The sequence below is a fragment of the Brachycentrus maculatus genome, unplaced genomic scaffold (genome assembly GCF_059751285.1).
Source record: "Brachycentrus maculatus isolate JH-2025_06_01 unplaced genomic scaffold, ASM5975128v1 h1tg000452l, whole genome shotgun sequence".
Classification (NCBI taxonomy): Eukaryota; Metazoa; Arthropoda; class Insecta; order Trichoptera; family Brachycentridae; genus Brachycentrus; species Brachycentrus maculatus.
In genome coordinates this window covers 1,382,468-1,406,546 of record NW_028281199.1, presented here as the reverse complement: position 1 = coordinate 1,406,546, position 24,079 = coordinate 1,382,468, and the positions used below count along the sequence as shown (strand labels likewise).

General features: G+C 32.4%; 2 protein-coding genes across 3 annotated transcripts in view; both read right to left on the bottom strand.

Annotated features, from left to right (window-relative positions):
• Nucleotides 1–9,245: 9,245 nt before the first annotated feature.
• On the bottom strand, nt 9,246–17,764 carry LOC148302458 (recQ-mediated genome instability protein 1-like). Of its 2 annotated transcripts, XM_088271600.1 has the most exons (7): nt 17,568–17,764; nt 17,292–17,491; nt 16,554–16,671; nt 13,951–14,063; nt 12,358–12,519; nt 11,421–12,280; nt 9,246–9,531 (listed from the first exon to the last, which is right to left on the bottom strand). In XM_088271600.1, exons 1-7 carry the CDS (start codon nt 17,654–17,656, stop codon nt 9,379–9,381), a joined length of 1,695 nt encoding a protein of 564 aa, XP_088127726.1. In that variant the 5' UTR covers nt 17,657–17,764; the 3' UTR covers nt 9,246–9,378. The 2 variants fall into 2 exon arrangements, with proteins under 2 accessions (XP_088127726.1, XP_088127727.1); XM_088271601.1 differs by lacking the exon at nt 17,292–17,491 and having other exon boundaries at nt 17,568–17,707.
• A 1,068-nt stretch (nt 17,765–18,832) lies between these two features.
• Nucleotides 18,833–24,079, bottom strand: part of LOC148302456 (Golgi-specific brefeldin A-resistance guanine nucleotide exchange factor 1-like) — a 31,682-nt gene continuing 26,435 nt past the window's right edge. The window contains exons 24-28 of the mRNA XM_088271584.1: nt 23,861–24,034; nt 23,096–23,272; nt 22,226–22,325; nt 21,004–21,296; nt 18,833–20,061 (exon numbers count right to left, since the gene is read on the bottom strand). Coding sequence (XP_088127710.1) covers nt 19,273–20,061; nt 21,004–21,296; nt 22,226–22,325; nt 23,096–23,272; nt 23,861–24,034 — 1,533 coding nt within the window. The 3' untranslated portion in view covers nt 18,833–19,272. The remainder of the gene's footprint in view (nt 20,062–21,003; nt 21,297–22,225; nt 22,326–23,095; nt 23,273–23,860; nt 24,035–24,079) is intronic.

Genomic DNA, 24,079 nt, shown 5'->3' with positions numbered 1-24,079 from the left:
CAGAAGTTAAACTTCCATCATTCAGGTCTGTATAGTAACTAAAATATAAAATATAAAATTGTTCTATAAATAAGGAGAGGGGAAAGTAAGAGGAAGGGGTTAGTCAAGGGGCGGAGTTTGAAAACAAAGGAAAAATGGAAAGCAAAGGTGAAGAATTTTGAAACAATATATTATTTAATAAATTATTATTAGAATTCAGGTTTTTTTGGATTTCTAAATTTTCAAGATAATTCACAATTTGGCCTTTATATGGAACAAGGTGTAATAATTTTAATTTATGAGAGTGAAATGAGTGATTAGTATAATTAATTTTATATTTTATATTTTAGTTATTATACAGACCTGAATGATGGAAATTTAACTTCTGAAACATGTAGTCTATAATAAAACTCAAGTGGTAAAAAACAAGTGTTTTCTTTAATCATTGATATATTTTGTCTGTGTTTTTTTACATTCTACTTAACATTTTTTTACATTTAACGTATGGGATAGAAATTATCGAAAGCCTTCGTGACGCAAGGTTGACGGATACAGTAGAAGAGGTCGATATTGATGAAGAGGAGCCGCTGCCTGTATCTTCATTTCAGCATGCACACTCTTTGAAAGATTTAAAACATTCTACTTCGCACATTCAATAACTGATGCCGAAAAAATATCATTTGCAAAAATATACTATTGACTAACGGAAATAAAACGATCACAGAATATTTACAATGCAATAATTTTTTCTTTGGTTCTTTTCAGCTCTGTATTTTTTTTACATAAATACATTTATTTACTTCTAAAACTTGTATTCTTCATAGAATTTTAATCTACCAATAGTTATGTAGATTGGGACGACGATATCTTTACTCAATCGTATCTCCTTGTGTGTTCTTAATCCCCCATTCATTGTTTTCCCGCATTCATAGTTAATTTCAATAGGTCTATTGAAAAACGACAGATAGAGGTCTCATTGTATATATATTTTTTCTTATACCTTATACGTGTTTTTGTAAAACTCGAGATGATATTGAATTTGATATATACTCTTGATAAATTACTGTACAGCTGTATTATAAATTTTGAGTTGCATTTTCTCCGTCTACGTCTTATGGTGAGTTTCTGTGGATATGTATTTACATTATGTAGAATAACTAATTATGTATGGATTGTCTCCTCTGCTGATTTTCTACATCCTCACAAAGAAAAATATAATTCCTATAGCTTTGAAAGTATCTTTTTATTTCGCTATTGTTATGTCCAACATATATTTTAAATGAAATTATCTAAATTGAGTTAATACTATTTTGCGAGATATAGTGGAACTTGGTTATAACATCATTGAAGGGACCGATAAAATTATGACGTTACAAGAGTGACTTCTTAATTTAAATTTCAAAATCGTGTTAATTGACACGTGTTTTAATGCATTCCGTATCATTTTCAAACACCGTGAAAATGATGTGGAATGCATCGAAACACGTGTCATATTAGCTTTTAAAAAATTATAATATTTACATAAAAATGGATAGATATTATCAAAATATGACTACCTAATCAATTGATGAAAATATGTATTTCATTGATATTGATATGGCTCACATTATGTTAAACTAAAAAATAAAAATTATTGCACAAAGAGTTTATTTAAAAAAGTAAAACCATAGTGATTTGAAACTCTATTTAGCTATATCCGTATTGTACAAAGAAGCCCGTATTTGTTTTCTTGACCAGACTAATTTAAAGGATTTTCAGATATTTTTTTCTGTGGTTCTGTGAAAATGGTGTATTGCATCGAATTTGACAGCAGACGTCTCTACCAAGTCAAAGAAACAAAAGTATTTTGGCGGCTTTCATAGCTTCTTATAGTGATGGACAAACGATTTGGTCACAAAGAAATCAACTTTGTAACCGAGATTGGTAATATTCATTGACAATAACAGCATTTTATAATAACGCTAGTATTAATACATACAGTTTGGCAGTACTTGCTAAAAGGAACATTATATCCTTTTTTACGTAACAGCCGAGGCCGATATAACCGAGTTCCACTATAATAGATTTTTTAATAAACCATAGTATTTTATTTATTCTAACAGTTGGTAGAATTCCATATTGAATTGTTGGGTAATATATCCAAAATTAAACACGGTTAATGGTTTAAATTCAACTGTATTTACATATTTGATATGTAACGCGTTTTGTCGTATAAGGCATTATGAAACACCGTTTCATCTTATTAAGACATTATCAAACACTCACTATATCAGACATTGTCAATGTAAGACGAAACGGTGTTTGATAATGTCTTAATATGACGAAACGCGTCACATATATATGCAAATACAGTAGAATTCAAGCCATTTGTTTTGTCATGTTTAATTTTGGATATAATACCCAACAGTACTTTATTTGTATAAAATATTCTCAAATAGATCTCGTTTTTCTTGAGACTTAAGATAATTCTATATATTTACACCACTTAGGACAAACTTTCATGGAATTAATAAATTTACAATGCCATGTATTTCATCATGTTTTCCTCCATATTTCCATTTTAATTGATGTACTGAATAATAAAAATCTATCTAAACATTTGTCTTTTCATCCATCAAAAATAGGAATGACATCACACATTGCAGCTTTGAAAAATCACAAATTTCTTAATGTATTATCACAACGCTAGTAAGCGTTATGATAATATGTATATAGTAATATATACATTATACTCGATCTCAGGCAATACCATAGATTACTGGCCAGCACGCGCGCTGGTAAATGAGATAAACGGATTTCTATCGCATTTCAACCAACATCCTGTATAACATAGTCATTTACCAAATATGGTGTCAAATTATTTAACAAAACGGGGTTTTACCACAAGCTAATTTTACAAATAAATGTGTGGTTGTAAATATGAAAAGATGATCATATCAACATCTTCACGGTATGGGAAGAAGACAAATTTAATTAATGCTTGATAAATTCATTGACAAACAACAGTTTTAATCAATTTTTACTTCCAATTAACATTTTTTTACCCATTTTAATTATTTTTATTTATTGGAAACCAAGAGTTTCTATACCAGACTTGGGAATGAGGCGGGAACTTTCAGAGGTCAATAAATCCAGGTAGCATTTCGGTTACCTTCAACTTCATACATAAAAACATGTCTTAAATGTCTAATTTCTTCTCATATTTGCTTTGCTGTGCAGCGGATAGGTGTCACTATAAACAAAAAAAATTATTGATTCTCTTCTGTCATCATTATTTCAATGTGACATTAGGTCGCACATGATATTAGATCACACACGTCAAATTACCTTTCTTTAACAAACTTGGCCTTAACCGATGTGATGACTGCTAAAATCTAAATCAAATCCTGTCTTATCTTGATATTTTTTATTAGTGAATAGTTTCAGTAACGCATTTAGACGAACAGCTTAAAATAATGAAAAAATCCTAAAGTGGTTTACTTATAAGTATAAAGGTGCCCTTAAAACATTAGTTTAATTGTAATAAATATGTACACTCGCAAAAAAACTCTAGGTGCGATTAATATAATAAAAGATATTCAACTCAAGTTGTGCATAGTTTTATAATTGATTATGATAAGTTTTTCACCCATTGTATATTTTTCATAGCATTATTTTACAATGTACTATGTAGATAGATAGATGGTAAATAATTAAAAAATTTGGTATGTTAAAACTGATATTGTGTAGATTAAAGAGATGAAGTAGAAATAAAATGTGATTTATTTGTTTACTAATAGATTTGCACTTCAGTATGCATGTAATTATGAGTATTTTGAATATAAAAACTTATTTAAGGCAATGCTAATAATGTTGCCATACTCTGACAGATTGGGACGCATATTCCAAAACTATGCTAACGGCATTTAAGGAAATTTTACAAGCAAGGCATTTAAACTTTCTAAAGTGAGTACTTTCAATCAGTTTAGTTGTATTTTCTTTTGAATATCTAGATTCAAAATGTTTGAATAGCTATTTATTTAACTTGAGAACTTTCTGCACAACAAAATCAATAGCATATATACCACAATACATGAATACAAATGAAATCGACTTTTATGTAACTTGAGGATAGTTCTGCATTTAGGTGACAATACAATGAACTCCCCATTTGCACCATGTGAAAAAAAAGTAAACTAAAGTCAAAAAGTATAATGGATAGGTTTCATTGTATAAAAATCAATTCAGTATATCAAATCTCAATTTTATTTAAAAAATACTTCACTATCTCTAAAATACAATAGACAAACTGACCAGTAAATGTATGCGAGGGATGTGGGAAATTCCAAATTACCGTTACACATTGTCAAATGAATGTTCTATTTTTCTCGATATTTTGAACTGTTCAAGTTAAGTTCAATTTACATGTTAAGTTAAAGAAATGAGTCATTGGGTATTTCTTTGTTCATATCCACTCTTCTTGCACAAACTGCCTAGATCCTTTACATCACCCAAAATCAGGCTCAAAAAGTAGTTTAAATGAAAACGTAGACTAATTGTCAGCACATGAGGACATTCTCATCTTAGGCTGTGGGAATCTGATGCCTTGCAAAAGAGGCAGGTTTCATGACAGCACTCGGAATACCTAAGACATACAAATATCTAGATTCAATATTTACCTTTGCTTTACTATTCATTTTTACGACCTTGAAACATTTTAGTTACAGGCTAATTAGTTTCTGATGTTGTATTAAAATAAAGCAATATGAAAAAAAACCTTTTTAGATATTCCTTTATTTTTCTCTATGAGTATATACAGTTAGTGGAAACTCTTGCAGTATCTAAAACCACCAAAATGTAAAAATATCTATAAAAAAATAACAAAAATAATGTGTTACCTTTTACTGCGTAGTACGACAATAAATAAATAAATAATTAAATGAAAATACTTCATTTTATTTTCTCGTACTATCCTCTTTTATTCTATGATGGTTCCCTGTTAGACAATTTTTTAAACATGCATTTAGCTTTTCATTTTTCAACATTTTTTTATTCATTCATTCAATATTCAACAGAGATATAAATTATACAGATTTCTTATATGTATATATTATATTAATATTTTCCATTTTGTAAAACAAAGACAACTGTCGTGTGAATAAAGGGGAATGACAATTATAAAGGGAGTGATTATATTTTATTTATTTTACTTAATTACTGAGTTTAACACATGAAAAAAAAATTAAACTCATTTTAAGAACACAAAAAAAAAACAATTTTTAACCACTTAACAGTTCGGTTTTAAAGAGAAAGTGCATCCAAAAATTGAAAATATTGTCATATATTAAAAATCATGTCATATAAAAAAATTAATTGATTCCAGTTAGTCACCGCGTAATGTCACACGGAGACTAACTGGAATCAATTATTTTTTTTAATATTAATATTGTTACTTTGAGAAATCATTACCAACGAGTCAAAACAAGAGTACTCGAACACCACTCGGGTTAGTCAACAAAAACAAATAGGTACATAAAAATGTTTGGCTCATGCGGTAGTGCCCGACAAGTAGGAATACCACTTTCCCGGGCTCATTAATGCAATACGCTCACTCCTTTCAACGTCATATATAAAAAATCATCAATTTTCATTTGTGTATGTTTTCGGAATTCCCAGAAAATGTACTATATCCCAGCAAAAGCGGCATATTTTTAACTTAATATTTACCCGCTACAGGGCAGAAAGTGTTGTTTTTGCATTTTGAAGAAAAGGTATTGTTTAATTATTTTCTTAAATATAATAAATAAAATAAAACCCTTATCCGTACCCCAATGATGCATAGGGCACTGTGTCATATAAACGCAGTGTTATCTTGATCGTTTACACATGAAGGAAAGGTGATCAGGCCTCCGCTTCAGGTACCAGTCCATGGTAGTATTGAATAAATATTACAGTGAATAAATCACTTATATTTATTTTACCCCCATCTGGGAATCGAACCCGGGACCTCCAGAACGGTAGCCGAGCGTGCTGACCATTACACTACGGAGGCAGACAAATATACCAAATATTTTTCAAATGGAGAAATAACTTTCAGGTTTTACCTAAAAAGATCTGTTAAACAGTAAAAAGTTCAATAAGTGGCGTAATATTTATTTTTAATACATTCTATTTTTAAACTTTCTCCCGAAAAATCAAGTTTTTTTTATACATGACGTTGTTGAAAGGAGTGAGCCAATAGAAACTGCTTGGCCGAATCACACTCGGTCTAGACTGGGGAACTGTTTATAATTGTTTGATACCAAATCAATGATTCAATTGTGTATGTGTAAATGTGGTAGCTAGCACACTTTTATTTCATTAATTGGTTCGCTACTCACTTTATGGTATTATCTATCCATATTTAACTTAAATTTTAACTTGGTACCTTCCCTCTTTTTCTTAAAATCTATTGTAACACATATTACCAAGTAAAATTTAAATTATTAAAGGCACACTTTTAATGTGATTTCTACGATTCAAGCATAGATAGCTAGCACACGCAAATGGCTGTTGCAAGGCTCCAATGATTGCTGATTTTACAAAACAATTTAAATAAATAACAGAAGGCCAACTTGTGATATTGAGTCTATTATCACGTATTTCACAAAATGTTCAGTTTAAAAAAAATAAACAATTGAATCCCCTCTCTTTCTCACTTGACATTTTTCAAAGATCTTTTTTTTAATTCAAAAATTGTTCCATTTTCAATATTTTTAGTATTGCCATTTAAAAAAAAAACTTCAAATATCAAGATGTTGGTAAGCATGTCAGGTAATATATATTCGACTTTTAATATAATGTATATACGACCGCGGAAATTGTTCCTTACCACTTTGAACTGAATCTTTAAGACAAAATTTGTATACATCTCTACATCGAGCTCATTACATATGTATTTTAGACTACAGTGGTAAGAGGCTCGTTCCCTCGGTTGTATAAATGTAATTATTTGTAATCTGTAGATTTTTAATGATGTGACTGCTCTCTTACGTATTTATGTAATGATATGTAATTTTAAAAGTCTTGATATTTAATCTGAATGTGGTACTATAAATTAATATCTTTCTAGTTCTAGGTAAGGTGTGATAAAATGAAAAATGGCACTGTGCATTAATTTTTCTTCTACGGCTTGGTGTAGGCCTTGTGGCCTGTTTTTAATTTACTTCAATTTTTAATAATCCCAAAAATGTTTTTCACAAAAAAAACACATCTCATGCGGAGCCAGTCGAGCATAAGTTAATGAGCAGCACGGGCGGAATACCGCTTGCGTAACATATTAATTGTGACAGCATATCCTTCTTGTGGGACAGTCCCGAGTTATACTCTTATAATAAAGCTTTAAGGAAAATTCAATAGATGTCACTATAAACCTTAAATATTGCAATATAATAAGCAAAAAACAGTCTCCTGGTACAGCAATATAAATGTTGGTAACTGTCCCGCAAACGCAGACAGAGGATTGTAAAACTCGCCTATCGCATAAGATGTGTTAAAGGAATCCTCCTTTTGGAATGGTAATAAACATCGCTTTTTTATTTGTATTCTCCTTTAATTATTGCTTGTTTAAATTAAATTAACTTTTCAATAAAATCATATTTTTACCTGGCATAGTCCATAGATTAAAATAAATAAATAAAACAATTTGTGTAAGCATTACAACATGATTATCTAATAAAAGAAGTATATTAGATTTCAATAAAGTACATATTGTTGCATTTTGAATGAGCATTTTTGAAATTATTTTACTATACGAAATAAATGAATAATATTTTTGATTATATTCCGATTACCTATGTATGTATAAGTGTGTAAAAATTCTTTAAATCAGCTTTTAAAGCTTCTGATAGCTGTCCCAAGGTATTTGAAATCAATCATTTCACTAAATAAAGATTGTTTTTATTTTAAATCAACCACAACGATAATATTTACATACTTTTTAATTTAATGTTTACTCTACTGTTATGTAGATAAATGTGTTGCAATATAGAAAATAAAGGTTTTATTTTTAGCATTGTATTTATTAGCAATTTTATTACTTTGTATTAGAACTGATTTGAATATGTGATTTAAACATTACTTTCGGTTATGATTATGGATACTGTGTTTTACTTTACATATTTTTTCAGTTGTAAATTTTTAATTACTGTACTATCTTTGACTATAATTTGTAAAATTGGGATGATATAAATAAATAAATAAATATAATCATTTGATTTTTTATATTATTTATAAAAAGAAATAAAAAAATCATCTCTCATATTAAGATTTAAACTGCCCTACCCATACGATCGTATGTAATATGTTCGCTTTATTATCGCCTAAACACAATAATCCGTATCCCGTACGTGCAGATACAAAAAAGTATACCTGTTGAAGAGAAATGTTTGTGATACGTCAAATTATTTGTATTGGCCCCACACATGTGAATACGTCATGCGGTGTGTTTAGTATTTTGAGGTCAATATCGCTGGCTACCTCATTTGCAGAATATGTCGAGATTATGTTGAATGATATATTAAATTCAAGACAAAATAAATTTGTAAAATATATTATTACAAAAAAAAAATATCCAGTGAAAAACTTGGCATGGTATTTCAAATACTTGAAAGTGGTCATCTCAACACACTTTTTTTAATTTTTTTGATACTGCTTATGTCAGCCTTGCATTCTTTCCTTTTATTACCATTTGAACATCTATCATACATCGTTTTACCGCACAATTGTGTGAGGTCACATTTCGACTGTATTCAGTCCACTTTTATCCTTTTTTTGCAGTCGGGTCAGGAGAATAATCGGCGGGTATGTATGAGGAAGAGGCGAAGATTGTTTGCAAAAACAGACTGGTGTGGCATTCTATTCTCTCTGCCCACCCCTGTGTGAAGCCACAAAATGGTTATTTTTTTATCATCCAGCAATGTTTTATGTTAAGAAACTCTGACTTGCAAAAGATATAAAAAGGGTCCTAAATGGATCTGATCTGAAGGACGGGAAGGAAAATCCGTCGTGTACAGACATGGCCAGAGTCCAATTCTTCAGTTCTTTGGGCACTGAGGAAAGCCTGGAACGACCTGGTTGTGATCGGTAGCCTGGAGAGGAAGATCCCCATACGATGAACCGATCAAGGCAGCAGCAGGCACCTCGGTGGTTGGAGCGCTTCGTGCAGGGCAAACAAAGGATAACTGGAGAAGAGTCATTGCTTCCACAAGGGTCACAACTCTCAGTAATGAGGAATAAAACAGAGAAGAAATGATCTATTGTTTTTAAAAAATTGTCTGGTACATTGTTAATAAGTATGTTTTTGAGAGATCTTGAAAAAAAAACCTCAATGATTTTTTACCCATTTAAATTATAACCCAAAGGTAGGGCGGTTAAAGAATATCATTTTAAATTGCTGGAATGTCTCGTTTTTAACTGGTAAAGATGCGCAAATTGAAAGTCCTCTGTCCCTACGACAGTTGGTCCAGTGGAGCCGTATGAGATGAGAAGGAGGCAGTCCAATTTCTGAATTTTCTGTCTTGCATTATCTATCCCCTAGAAATAAAAAATATTTGGGTAAGACAGATTTCAATATATCGCTCACTCCTTTCAAGAACGTCATAAATCAAAAAACTTGATTAATCAGGAGAACGTTTTTAAAGTTTAAAAATATTACACAATGTTTTGAAAATAAATATTAAGCCACTTATTGAACGTTTTACTGTGCAACAGATTTTTTAGGTAAAATCTGAAGGTTTTTTCTCCATTTGATAAATATTTAGTTTATTTGAAAAAATAATTAAACAATACATTTTCTTAAAAATGCAGAAACAACATTTTTTGCCCTGTAGCGGGTAAATATGAAGTTAAAAATATGCCTCTTTTGCTAGGATATAGTACATTTTCTGGGCATTCTGAAAACATGCACAACTGAAAATTGACGAATTTTGATTTATGACGTTCTTGAAAGGAGTGAGCGATATGTTTACACATATAACAGGTACCTCATATTGTATTTATAGGGGATATAATGAAAAATGTATATGATATATCGCTCACTCTTTTCAACAACGTCATAAATCAAAAATTGTCAATTTTCAGTTGTGCATGTTTTCGGAATGCCCAAAAAAAGTACTATATCCCAGCAAAAGCGGCATATTTTTAACTTAATATTTACCCGCTACAGGGCAGAAAGTGTTGTTTTTGCATTTTGAAGAAAAGGTATTAATAATTATTTTTTTAAATACACTAAATATTTTTCAAATGGAGAAAAAACCCTCAGGTTTTACCTAAAAAGAGTTCAATGGGTGGCTTGATATTTATTTTTAATACATTTCATTATATTCTTCAACTATAAAAATGACATCCTGAAAAATCAAGTTTTTAGATATATGAAGTTGTTGAAAGGAGTGAGCAATATTGTTGGTTGGTTGGAAGATATTGCTTCTTAGCAATAAGCCAGACAATGTACTTTTTTCTGTACGTTAAGTTAAAATAATATAAAATCATGGGTTCAATGCGACATCTGTTATATACATGCAAAAGTTTAATATTTTTAGTGAAATCTAATAATAATAATAATAATCATTTTGGATAATTTATACAACTCCATTTTTTGCAAAATACTACCTTTTAAGGGCACTTCACAATGATTCAATTGGGGAAAAGGAGATTGTGGAAATGATTTAGCAAACAAATGCGTTTTTAGTTTCTTTCTAAAGATCGTATTACACATATTGAATACACGCACTGATTTACAACATTGTATCTAAATTTTAATACAAGTAGTGAATTATTAAAAAGATTTGAAATTATGAACTATTGAACATTGTTAAATTGACGTCTCAACACATAGGTAAAGCAGAATATGGAAGTCAGGGTATTTACAGGCCTTAAAACCTGTCAAAGGCTGGTTTAAGTCCTTTTATTTTACTCACTCAACTCAACCATAGATGGTGCCGAGAACCCACATGTGAAAGAAGGTGTCTATTTAAGGATATTTACATTTTCCAAAATTTGAGTACTGTGGTTGTCGATCATGGGTAGAATGTTACACCTGTATAACGGTGGAGACTAACCGAAGCATTTCGTCGTAACGTAACACGTTACGATGCGAGCATTCGTATAGTCAGTACAGCGAGCGAAGCGCTCCATCCATAGTTTCGTATGCTCGCCGCGAGCGATGTTACGATGTTATGTTACGACGTTATGGTAAGACGTTATGTTACGACGTTATGTTACAACGTTATGTTACGTTATGTTACGATGAAATGCTCTGGTCAGTTTCCACCTTAAAATGATCTTTTAAACCAGCTTGTAACAAGTCATAAGCCCTGTAAATACCCACATATCCATATTCTTTTTTATCGATGTTGAGATGTCAATATAAATAACTCGAAACTTAGATTTGTGAACAAAGATTTGAATACTTGTTTGTATAATACCTGGAGCATTTTAGCCTTCAGCACCGGATTGGAGCCCATTTCGCTCTTCATCTTGGTCATCTCCGCGGGAGTGTAGCCGATCATCTGGCACAGCACTTGGCTGGACACGCTCACGTCCAGGTAGGCCGACCCGTCGCACAGCCGACACTGCAACACCCACTTGTGGTTCTGCAGAGACAGCTTGCTGTTTAACTTCATTATTTGCGCTTTAACGGGGAACGTTTTGTCCAACTTTCTCCTGTCGGGAATTTCAGATAATTGTTTCAGGTAGACATACGGAGCGTGGTTCACTTTGACCGGCAATGATTCATCTTGTAATGTTTTTGTTTCTGCGATACTATCTGTTTTAGTAACAATGTCATTATCATTACTTCTAATATTTCCACAATTTCGATTGATGTTGTTACATACGTAGGGTGGGTTGCTGTTGTAATCATCAAATTCGTCCGCCATTCTTGCAAATTGTTCTTCTTCATCGAGATAAGGCGCCGTTCTACTGCTGACATTAGATCTGTGCTCCGGACTTTCATGCAAGTGTAAAGGTATCTGCACTGCAGACTGACCTGGGGCATCCATTTTAAGTTTCTTTGTCGGCATTTTCGGTGTTGCACAATCAGAAGGAAGACTCGGGGGTACTAATACTTGTTTTTCAATGGCTTCGATTTGATCAACATCGAAGTCATCATCCATAAACATTTCATCATCCAGATCTATAACTTCTATAGTTTCTGGCGGTTGAACTGACTGCACTGCTCTGGGAGAACGATTGGTATGCAAATTTCTATTATTTGTTTGATTTTGGACATTTGACAACGTCAACTCTACAGCTGGTTGATATGCGTCTCTCGTGAATGTTGCCGCTGAAAAAACAAACTATTAACCAACTGAAATATCCATGATAGATTTTATATTTCGATTACAGCACGTACATACTTACCAGGTATGGGATTATCTACATTATGCAGTGAATTGGCCTGCACAATCCTGGCAAGAACATTAGTATACTGATTAACCAATAAAAGATCATCAACTTCCCCTCCCAATATTGTAATATGCTTTTCTTCTAACATTAGCACACCTCGGCGGCAATCAATGGGACCTGTGCATAAAAAATTGGAAACTGTTTTCAAGTGATCACTTTACACACGTGTAACATTCACCGGTTCTACTCAAGGTCGTAAGCCCCGTAAATGCTCAGACTTCCATATTCTTTATAACATTTTGAGTGTGTCCAAATACTTGTTCACAAAATCTGGATTATCTCCAATTACAGGTGTTATTTTCATTTTATTTGGACACACTCAAAATTTTGTAAATAAATTATCTGGTCAAATTATAAGCTTAAATAATAAAAATGATATTTTCTGGCGTTTCTCATGTATGTGATTTAATTAAATACAGGATTCGGACCTCACATACTAATAAAAGAGTTTCGGCTCAAAAAAAGCTTCTTTTCATCTAACCAATAGATGTCTGTAATGAAATTCTCGTGATTCAAGAACAATGTTTCCAAATTGGTTCATATATGTAGAACTTCTGAAAATTTGTGTAGTGTGGTTTTCAATCATGGGTAGAATTGGTGAATGTTACACGTGTGTAAAGTGATCACTTAAACCAACCTTAAGACTTCCATATTCTTCTTCATCTATGTTGAGATGTCAAAAAATAATCTAAAAAAAACTCCTGTAATTGGAGATAATCCAGATTTGTGAACAAGTATTTGGAAACACTCAAAATGTTGTGAAATGAAAATTTTCCGTTTTTTTCTCGAATTGCATTTATTGTTAAATATATTTATGTATATTTATTACAAAATGTTGTTTTGTTTGAGTAGTTGGATATGTTTTCCACCAATACCAGAAAGTAATACTAAAATCGGACAAGGTTTGAGAAAAATACTCTCCATACACACCTAATAAAAGTTTTTGCAACAACAAAAAAGTCTTCATCAATTTAAGCATACATACAAGAAAAAACAAAGCAATCAACAGTTGATATAATTATATAGTCTGGAAACAAATAAACAAGGCTGCAGTTGTATCGGGATGCCTCAGAGACTCGGTGTTGAGGAACAAACACATGAAAATAGAAAGTAAAATGAAAATATACAAAACATGTGTTCGATCAATAGCCACTTATGGGATTGAGGCAAGAACAAATACTTCCAAAACAAAATCTCGACTTCAAACCTCCGGGATGAAGACTCTCCGATCCATAACTGGAAACACATTGCGAGACCGAGTTAGAAATACTGACATTCGAAGCATGTATAAGACGGAGGATATCGTGAGGTGGGGACGGCAACGAAGGCGATACTGGAAGGAACATATAAACAGAATGTCAGAAGACAGACTTCCACGTATCGCCCTCCAAGGAAACCCCTAAGGACGCAGACCCCCAGGCAGACCTCCGAAAAGATGGAAAGACAGCTGGGAGTCGACATCCCAAGAGCGACATGCGGAGGCACAAACAGATCCCTAGGATCTACAAAAAGAAGAAGAAGAAGAATATAGTTCACAAAATGGCATACCTTTAACTTGAATTTTCACTCCAGGTATTAAATCCGTGTTTAAATTTCTCATTGGTTTGTATTCAATTCCAGCTATTTCTTGAACCCCATCAGTGAGTTGGAGCTTCAACATTCTGAAAAATTGTATTGTCAGTATAATGCAATGTCAATCCTTTGCGCTATTCAGTAGACATGAGAGAGTAAAACCTAAGAGTGAAAAAATCATAATTAAAATGTAACTTTGTTTTAAAATCACTATATGTAAATATTTTATTATTACTTAATTATAATATGTACCAGTTTCGAAGCTAACTTAAGACTGATAAATACTAAAACACCATCTACTTGACAAAATTCAAAATATTTTGACGGCTAGGCAAAAGAGCTTGGGTAGATCTAGTCTTGATAAAGAAGCGGTTAGCTTCAAAACCGGTAAACATTATAATTAAATTATAATAAAATATTTATAGTGATTTTAAAACAAATTTTTCTTCTTCGTCTTTTTGTAGATCCTAGGGATCTGTTTGTGCCTCCGCATGTCGCTCTTGGGATGTTGACTCCCAGCTGTCTTTCCATTACATTTTAACAAAGTTATATTTTAATAAAAAAATGGAAAATCTCAAAGTTAGTGCTTCAAATATAAATTATAGTGAAAAAAATCACTTGTTTATAGTGAAAAAAATATATATTGGAAAAACATCGCATTCATTTAACATTAGAATAAAAGAACATATGAGATGTCTTAATAATAACAATTTTTCGGAATTCGCGGACCACATCTTATCTAATAATCATTCGTTCAATTTTGAAGATGGGATAGAAATTTTGCATTGTAATAACAGAACTAGTCAAATTAATAATTTAGAGGTGTTAGAAATAAAAAAAGCGGTTAAACAAAAATTAAATATAATTAACAACCAAATAAACGTTAGTCAAAGTCCCATTTTTAATATTTTTCCCATAAAATCAAACCCAACCTAAACAGAGTTATCCCCTTCCTTGCTCTTACCCCTCCTTAAAACACCATTACCCCCACCCCTACCCTTTTGAAACCCAACAACTTGTAAACTGTTTCTTTTTATATATATATTTAGTAATAAATGAAACCCTGAAGAGGGCAACAGGTTGTTACCGAAACTACTTGGTTAATAAAAATGTGAGTGGATCAGAACACAAAGTATTTTTATTTCTCGAAATAATATATCAATATGATCCACAAAGTTAATGCTTTCAATATTCAAAACAAAATCACTTGTATTTATTTGACCCACTGTGAATCGAACCCGGGACCTGCAGCACGGTAGCTAAACACGCTGAACATTACATCACGGTGGCGGACATTTTTGTACACACTAGTTGGTATTAACTGACATGCCCTGTTGACAGTGATAGGGACTTTATTAATGAAAACATAAGTTTTCATTTTTATCTTTGATTGTGAAAAACTTTGCATGATTGAATAAATAAGACTTTTTTAAAGTCTTTGTTTAATGGATAAGTCAGAATGGAAACCAGTAGTTTCCATACCGGTTTTGGAATGTGGCAGGAGCTTACAGAGTAGTAGTAGAAATATAATTTATTAGAATTCGAAACATACTGAACATCGACAACCTAAAAAGAGTTTACTATGCTATTGTACACTCACTATTACAGTATGACATTGTTGGATGGGGAGGTACTTGCAACAACATACTGAACTCTGTGAAAATAGTACAGAAAACATTAATTAAAATTATTTTGAAAAAAATATATATATATCCAACAAAATTATAATTTACAAAATTTCAAATCCCAAACATAGAAACCACTTAAAAAAATAAAAACGCAATTTTTCAATTACTAAAAGGTGACAAATATTTTAATTTAAAAAAAGTTTATCTTCGAGATTCTTAAATGATTTTTCAACTCCAAAATGTAATACTAAACAATTTCAACAAAACTTCGAATATTCGGGAATTAAATATTTCAATAAACTCCCTGAAGAAATTTAAAAAATGGAAGTAATAAAAATTCTTAAGAAAAAATTATGCCCATTACATATAAATCTTGAAAAAAAATATATAAAAAAGACTATTATAAAACATTAAACCTTGAGTGTAAGTCCCTCTCCAAGCACAAGAGCTTGTTTAGAGAGGCACAGCGAATCTATAACCATAAGTTTGCCATATCGCTCACTCCTTTCAAGAACGTCATAAATCAAAAATTGACAATTTTCAGTTGTGCATGTTTTCAGAATGCTTAGAAAATGTACTATATCCCTGCAAATTTGTATTTACCCGCTACAGGCCAGAAAGTGTTGTTTTTGCATTTTGAAGAAAAGGTTTTGTTTAATTATTTATTTAAATATACTGAATATTTTTTAAATGGAGAAAAAACCTTCTGGTTTTACCTAAAAAGATCTGTTGCGCAGTAAGAAGTTCAATAAGTGGCTTGATATTTGTTTTTAATACATTGTATTATATTTTTAAACTTTAAAAACGTTCTCCTGAAAAATGAAGTTTTTTGATTTATGACGTTCTTGAAAGGAGTGAGCAATATGTATAAATGTTTAGAAATTGTATTATGTTGTACTTAAAAATGTAAATATATTAAATAAATAAAGAATGATAATAATAATATCTTACCTTTGTGAGGAGGGTTCTTGAAAAGTGTTATTAAAATTATTATTGTTTTTATTTGTTACTTCTATGTTCGTAATATCTACTTTTGTCAACTTTTGTAATTGTTGATAAGCTGGTAACCCTAGAATGAAATGTTTTAATAAAGAGGTTATTTCCACTTCATAACTTATACGACATAAAAACATTAACTAACTATCACGCCACTTCTCCGCGGGGGTAAGCAGAGAGAATTGAACACCACACCACTCTGTCTTTGCAAGCATTCTTCGCCTCTTACACATTCATGCATCTACTCATACCTGGCCACTTTTAGCATTTAACATACCCGATCATGCCAAGTTTATCTCGGTCTTCCTCTGCTTCTTTTTGTAACTACATTCGCCTCATATATTTGTTTTACCATTCTTTCCTCACTCATACGACCAACTCAACACACCTTTCTTAATTTTATCAATAATGCTTATCCTCAGCCTCTCATTATTTCCTTATTTTACCATTCCAACATCTATCATACATCGTTTTACCGCACATTTGTCTGAGGGATCGCATTTCGACTGCATTCAGTCTGCTTTCATGCTTCTTTTGCCAACTCCAAGCTTAGCTTCCCTACAAGGGTTGGAACCGAGACCAGAACCAGGTTATGTACTGCCAGTTTAGCTTTCGCTGATAGGTTTTAAAAGGTTGTAAAAATAACATGGCTAACAAATTAAGATTTAAACCAGTATTTTAGTACATATATACCTATGTCAAGTAAGGAAATGAGTTGAAGTAAATACACCCCATTCAGTAATGTTTTTATTTGGCCGCTCAAATTCGGAGGTAAACACCCAGGCGATATTTCTTGGAGATCTCCCAGTAACCACTGACTTTTGACCATTTCGTTCAACTGTTGTCTAGTGTACGGTTTACTCCTCTGTTCTTCGCGAAAGAATTCTACACACCTAATGGATAAACAAAAATTAATGACGAGAGAAAAAAATATATTAATTTCACGTGTTTAAATCAATAAATAATTACCCTGTAATCCATTCATCGTGAATTTTCACATGTTGTGAACTTAAATATTGTTTAGCATTTGAAATATCCGTTTCCAAACTCTCAGGCATTTTAGTACATTTAATTAATTTATAAAATGTGAAAACTAAAGCAGTACGAAATGGAGTTCCCGCAAAACTTCAAAAAGTATGTTTTGACGTTTGTCAAAATCATAGACTAAATCAAGTTATAGACATTTTGTAGCATAGACTAATATTGTATCGATACCTACTTACCAAAAAAAAGAGTTGTAGGTACAGAGCCTGTGGCGTCGTAAATATGTACATTTTTTGTAAAATTTAATTGAAAAGAGGAACACAAATGAATTTACAAACGAATATATCCATTAATACTATTTTCCTATTCCGAACTGCTATAACTTTTTTATAAAGCACATTCTCACTTTATTTAATTTATTTATTTCACGCTTGGGAATTTTGTTTATTATGTATAAATAACAATAAAAAAGTTTAATACAATTCTAATAATGGTGAAAAGTAGTTCAATGTGACAAAAGTGAACGTTTTTCTTTGCAAAACTCTAAAAAATCTTGTTGCTTTTTGATCAGCTTCAGTCTTAAGTCTCTGACAATATTTAGTTTTTGTATTTTACTTATTAAGTTATCCTAGATGAGATTGCCGCTCATACCCCTTGATGCAACGTTGCTTACCCCTGGAGGAACGCGTACCACTAATTGGGCAACACTGGATAAGATAATATTTTCACACCATTCCCGATATCTTTAGAGATATCCCTATAGCTTTGGCAAACATCACATTGATATCTTAAAATTGCAATTTAAGACAATACAAGACAGATTTTATTTTTATTTTTTATTGAGCAGTCACCCAGTGAGAGGATGTTTCTGCCAGTGTCAAGTCTCATTTTTATTTATAAACAAAGTAATAATAATAATTAATGAAAAAATCATAGTTTAAATGCATTAAGCTTTATCATTTTAGGAATTATGACCGCAATTGTAGAATTAGGTTCAGAAAGAAGGATACAACATAGTTACTGTAGTACATATTAAAACTCAATCAATGCCAATTTATTAACTTCTAAAGTGAGTTATGTTCCACAAAAAAAAACACAAAATATCCTCAGAACACAAATAATATATATTACAAAAAATGAATCCATTGATATTTTAATACATTTTATTAACAATAATTTTCTATATAAATATTTCACAACATTTAATATTAATATTACCAATAAACAATGATTGATTTTATACAATAAAACAAAACTTACACATACTATATATTTTTTAAAATAAATACAAATTATTATAAAACAGATAATTTTTAGTAACAGTAATGACTGGAATGTAATACTCACATAATAATAAAAAATAAAATAAAAAACTACAAATTATGTGAGACTGTACTTAATGTTTTGTAAAAATAAATAGTGTTTTGAAAAAAAGTTAAAGTATAAAATTAGTATGTACAAAAGGGCAATTTAAAAAATACAATACGCAGGATTTGAAAAACATTAACCAGAATACACAGAAGTTGTGTGAAATATATCAGAAAAACTATTGAAACAACCAAAAAAAATCATATATTCTAAGCGGGATGTACGTACATTTATTTATATGTATGTCGTTTGGATATATGTATATATGTTTGTAATTGAACCTATTTATTCCTATTGATTGTACAATATGTATATATGTATTTTACATTGAGTTCAAATTCTCTCCGAATAGAATTTCAGATCCAGGCGGAATATTTGTAGGATCTGTGTAGAAATATTTAGAGAAACTAAACATGCCAGAATCAACAGTCTCCGTTTGCGTCATATTCTTTATATTATCGCTAGAACCGAATGCGTTTGCGTGACTGATGGTGTGCGCAGGACTGCAGGTGACACTTTGAGATTTCTGCATAACATTTGTCGAAGGGAGATTATAATTCTTATCTAGATTAGAAGCGGGGCCAGCGAATTGAGTGTAAGTATTTTCATTAGCTGTGAACGGGTTTGATGATCTAACGTCTGGATCTATCTTGGTCAACGTAGGCTCTTCGCATTTAATAGAAGGTAGCGGTACGTCCGGGAGCGGATTGTATGGATTGGTCAAGTATTCTCCGTAAAGTGATCTCGGCTGTTGGACCTCTATATTGATGGCAGCCGGAGAATTTGTATAGTCCACGGTCAACACATCACCATGTATGTTATTCAACTTCTCGTTTCTTATTAAATCTGCACTGGATATATTTCCATTATCCGAGTTCACGCGAGTATGATCCACGGGTTGGTTTTGTTGGGGACTTATAAGAGTAAATGGCGAAGGAATGGTTCCGTAGTTTTGATTTTGAGATGCCATATCGAGTAACTGACTCGAAGGCGGACTTGATAATTGACTGTTGTAATACTTTTGTGGCAAAGGATTAGGGCAAAGTATGGGGTAAGGTGATCCGGTATTCGGAGATGAAACTGGCATCGCTACTCCAATCGGTGTAGAAATCTGAAACAAATGTAAGGATGAAAAAAAATCTCTTCTGACCCGTCAAATTGACGGAATGTTATGTATATGATCATGAGGGTGAGGCGATCAGTATTGTGCATCAGGTACCAGTCCAAGGTGATATTAAATACATATGTATGAGAATGAAAAAACTTTCTCCACATATTTTAAGATCAAAACCATTTAATTACCTCTAACAGTTTTTTTAATACAGTTATTGTAAATATTGGTATTATTTTTCGATGATCTGTATAAAAAAATACTCTGAAAGGTTATATGTTGAAAGGTATTTATGTTGGCCCATCCATCAATACAAGTTTTGCACAAAAAAGCTTTTTATTCCTTACTCCAAAATATTTAACTTGCTGCCCGTAACCATTAAGAATTCCAAAAGTGATCATGCTTTTAAGAATAGTGTCCGTCGATGGTTGCTCCTCGTTGGTAGGGACAAGGTGGAAACAGACTTGATTAGAGTCCAGGTTTAATACTTGTGATTGTTTTATTGTATTACATCGTAGTCATACAGGAGAAAGTGACAAATGCATTTTTTTCAAAAACCTGATCCTTGACTATTTAATATCTTACTAGCTTAATATTGAACCGAAAAAAATCCCAAAGTGATTTTAAACTTGGAAGTATAATATATTGACTTGTTAAAAATGACTAACTACATTGATGTTTATTTTCTAGCTAAGCAAAAGTGACTTAAATGGCCCTCCTGAACATTTTACGTTTTGTTAGTTAGTCACTTTCTCCTGTACGACTACAATATCTTATAATGTATAAAATCTAGTGATTTAAAAATTAAAAAAAAACCCATATTGTATTAACATGTAAGTATTTCGGCTCAACACAGGTTAAGCCTAAAGAGCCATAATACATATACATAATATTAAAAAATTTATCTATGTTACCTAAAATAAAAAAATTAATAAAATATACCTGTCCCATATGTGCAAATATTGGAGTATGCACTTGTGACCCCAGTATGGGCGGCTGGAGGATAATCGATGACCCTTTAGGCGGGATGCCCATGGGTATCTGATTGAAGGTGTTCATGGGTATGGCACCGCCCAGGACCGAGGGGGTCGGGGGAGAGGCGCTCTGGGGCTGGAGGAGGAACGGGGGGGAGAGAACAGCGCTGGAGGGGGAAGAGGACTCCACAGGGCTCTGGGGGAGACTGTCCTGGGTCCTCTCCTGTATCGGCTGCTTGGGTGTGTTATTGCGTATAACTTCTGGAAAAAAAGTACCAAAAATAAAACTTAAATTTTTTGACATGTAGACTCAATATAGATGAAGAAGGTTATGGAAGTCTGGGCATTTACGAGGCTTGCGACCCTCATAGGCTGGTTTAAGTAATCACTTTACACACGCGTAATATTCGCCAATTCTACCCATGTTTGACAACCACACTACTCAAATTCTCGGAAGTTCTATACATATGATCCAATTTCGAAACATTGTTCTTGAATCACTAGAATTTCGCTAGAGACATCTATTTGGACACACAAAAAATTTTTTAGAAACAAAAGTGGTTAAAAACAAAATTTGAGTTTTATTTGTTTTATAAAGATTATAACTACTTATCATTAGAATCCTAACTGTTCATCAAACATCCTCGCATAGTTTGTTGCTCTACCTCCTTCCCTAAACTCCCTTTTTTCTTTCCCTTCCTTATTATCATCAATTTGTAATTTATGTTTTTTTTAAGTGTTCAAGTACTATCTACTCTCTGATTGCAAACAGCTATACACATATAAGGTATCAAATGTTTTGACCAAAATCACTAGTCTGTTTTTGTTGGTTCGAAGATATTGCTTCTTAGCAATAAGCCTACCAATATACTTATTTATTTTCTGTTTATGAAGTTTAAATAAATAAAAATAAAATGTGCCACAAAATATCAGCAAAAAATATTCAAGATATCAAAATGTCGTCTGCAAAACTAAGCTTCATAATGGAGAAATCATTTTACATCATCTACATTGTACAATATTTTTGGCACTGAAAGTGATAATGAAGGTTGCTCTCCATACAGCCTTCTTCACTATCAACAGTTAAAGCTACATCACAAATGCATTGTGAAAATAAAAAATGTCATGGCTTTAATTTTATATATTTTATGTTTTTCAAAAAAAAATTATGATGTTAAACTATTTATTACCTTTAGGGAATAGTTCGTCCTTCAGGTTTGGGAGGAAAAGGTTGATTCTTTCCCAAGTCACGTTCCACAGATCGGAGTATCCATCTCCGTCATTGAAAACCTGTCAACATAAAACAACATTACTAGTGACAAATGAAAATTGTGGATATAATATGGAATAGCAAATGGTGTACTACAGGAAAACACCCAAGGTCTAATGCACTAATTCTATGACGTTAAAATAAAACCCAATTTGAAGATGGTCAAGAGTTTCACTTATGAGCGAATATTTATTATATGTATTATAATATTCGTCCATAAATATAAATATTTGATCATTAATAGTTATTAATCGTTTAAGTGCCGAGAATCGATACATCGCGGTCGTCGATATGTGGATGATGACGTCAGTATAATTTGGCAGTTGAGCAGGGAGGTTGTGTTGCAGAATGCGCATTTCTAGGGTTTTGATTCGGATTCATCCAATAGTGATGTTGAAAGCGTACAAAAATGACTCTTATACTCAAAGTACCGATAGTGTCAATGAAATTATAGTGCAAACTCCTAGGACGAGCCAATTTCAAATGAAAATGACATTCTTGTGATTGAAAAATTTGTGTTTTTTTTTCTCAAATTGCATTTAATTTGAGATACATTTAAGTACGCTTTTTACAATATTTTGCTTTATTTGAGCAGTTTGATGTATTCTCCACCAATACCAGAAAGAAATACAAAAAATCGGTCAATATGCAAGAAAAATATTGTTGATTTTGTATACACCTAATAAAGAGGACCATTTGTGCAAAAAGGTCTTGAACAATTTTAGCATACACATGAGAAAAAGTCTCGGCACTAAACAGTTTATAATATATCAAGTTTTGCCAACATTACCTTGACAGAGTCCATGACCAGCAGCATGTTCTTGAGCGACTCGAGGGTGGCTTCATGAAGCAAATCCGAGGAGTTGGGTCCGCCTTGGAGCATGGCTCTCAATATCTCCAACAGTTGGAGCCACAAAGCCGCAAATGTGGGCCGCGCCACCAGAGGAGTTAAATGGTGCAGAAAAACCTGGAAAATTTAAAAAATTGGGTAAGACACAAAATTTGGGGTGCTATAATCTTTTTCTTGGTGTAGGCCTTGTGGTCTGTGTTTAAAAATGTGTAATTATATCAAATGTGAAAAATTACGAATAAAGCTTTGTAAATTATAAACAATGATTTATTTTGATAATGCTTTTTATTTTACCTATAAAGGATGACTAATTTTAGAGATTTAATTATTTTTATAACAGCCATGCGTGGGTAGCAAGTCCCGTTACTATTTCACAAAAATGATTGAGCAGTTCGCAATCCTTATTTCACGCGGCGCATGGGCGTCTAGTTCAAGTTAAGGTAGCAGCAGGCACCTCGGTGGTTGGAGCGCTACGTGCAGCGCAGTCAAGGGATAACTGGAGAAGAGGAATTGCTTCCACAAGGGTCTCAACCCTCAGTAATGAGGACTAAGACGAAGAAGAAGGTTGAGTAATTAAAACAGTAATACATAAAGGCTATGTTATTTGCGTTGAAAGCTTAAAATAAAAACAATCATATCTAGAAGTGTCTGGTTGGATAATTTATCTCTCGTTTGCCCTCCCCGGTGTGGGTGATGTCGCCATACCTTGCACATGATGGTGTTGGCCCGCAGCCGGACTTCCTGGTGCCGACCGCGCGGTCGCGCCAGCAGAGGGAACAGGACCCGGTGGAAGGCCGCCTCCCATTCCTCCCCAGAGAGAGTTTGCAAGTCGTGCACGAGCAAGGCACGCTGTAGATATGTCACTGCGCTGTTTGCCACCTGATTTCGAGAGTAACGGCTTAATAACACTTTATTTAACTTAAC

What these genes read in the sequence shown, in the direction of transcription:
- LOC148302458 (XM_088271600.1), bottom strand. Translation starts at nt 17,656, where the DNA reads ATGCCTGAGAGTTTGGAAACGGATATTTCAAATGCTAAACAATATTTA. An exon ending in CACGATGAATGGATTACAGG is followed by an intron (nt 17,492 to 17,567) that starts GTAATTATTTAT and finishes TTTATCCATTAG; the next exon opens with GTGTGTAGAATTCTTTCGCG. An exon ending in TGAAGGCTAAAATGCTCCAG is followed by an intron (nt 9,532 to 11,420) that starts GTATTATACAAA and finishes TTTTATTTCTAG; the next exon opens with GGGATAGATAATGCAAGACA.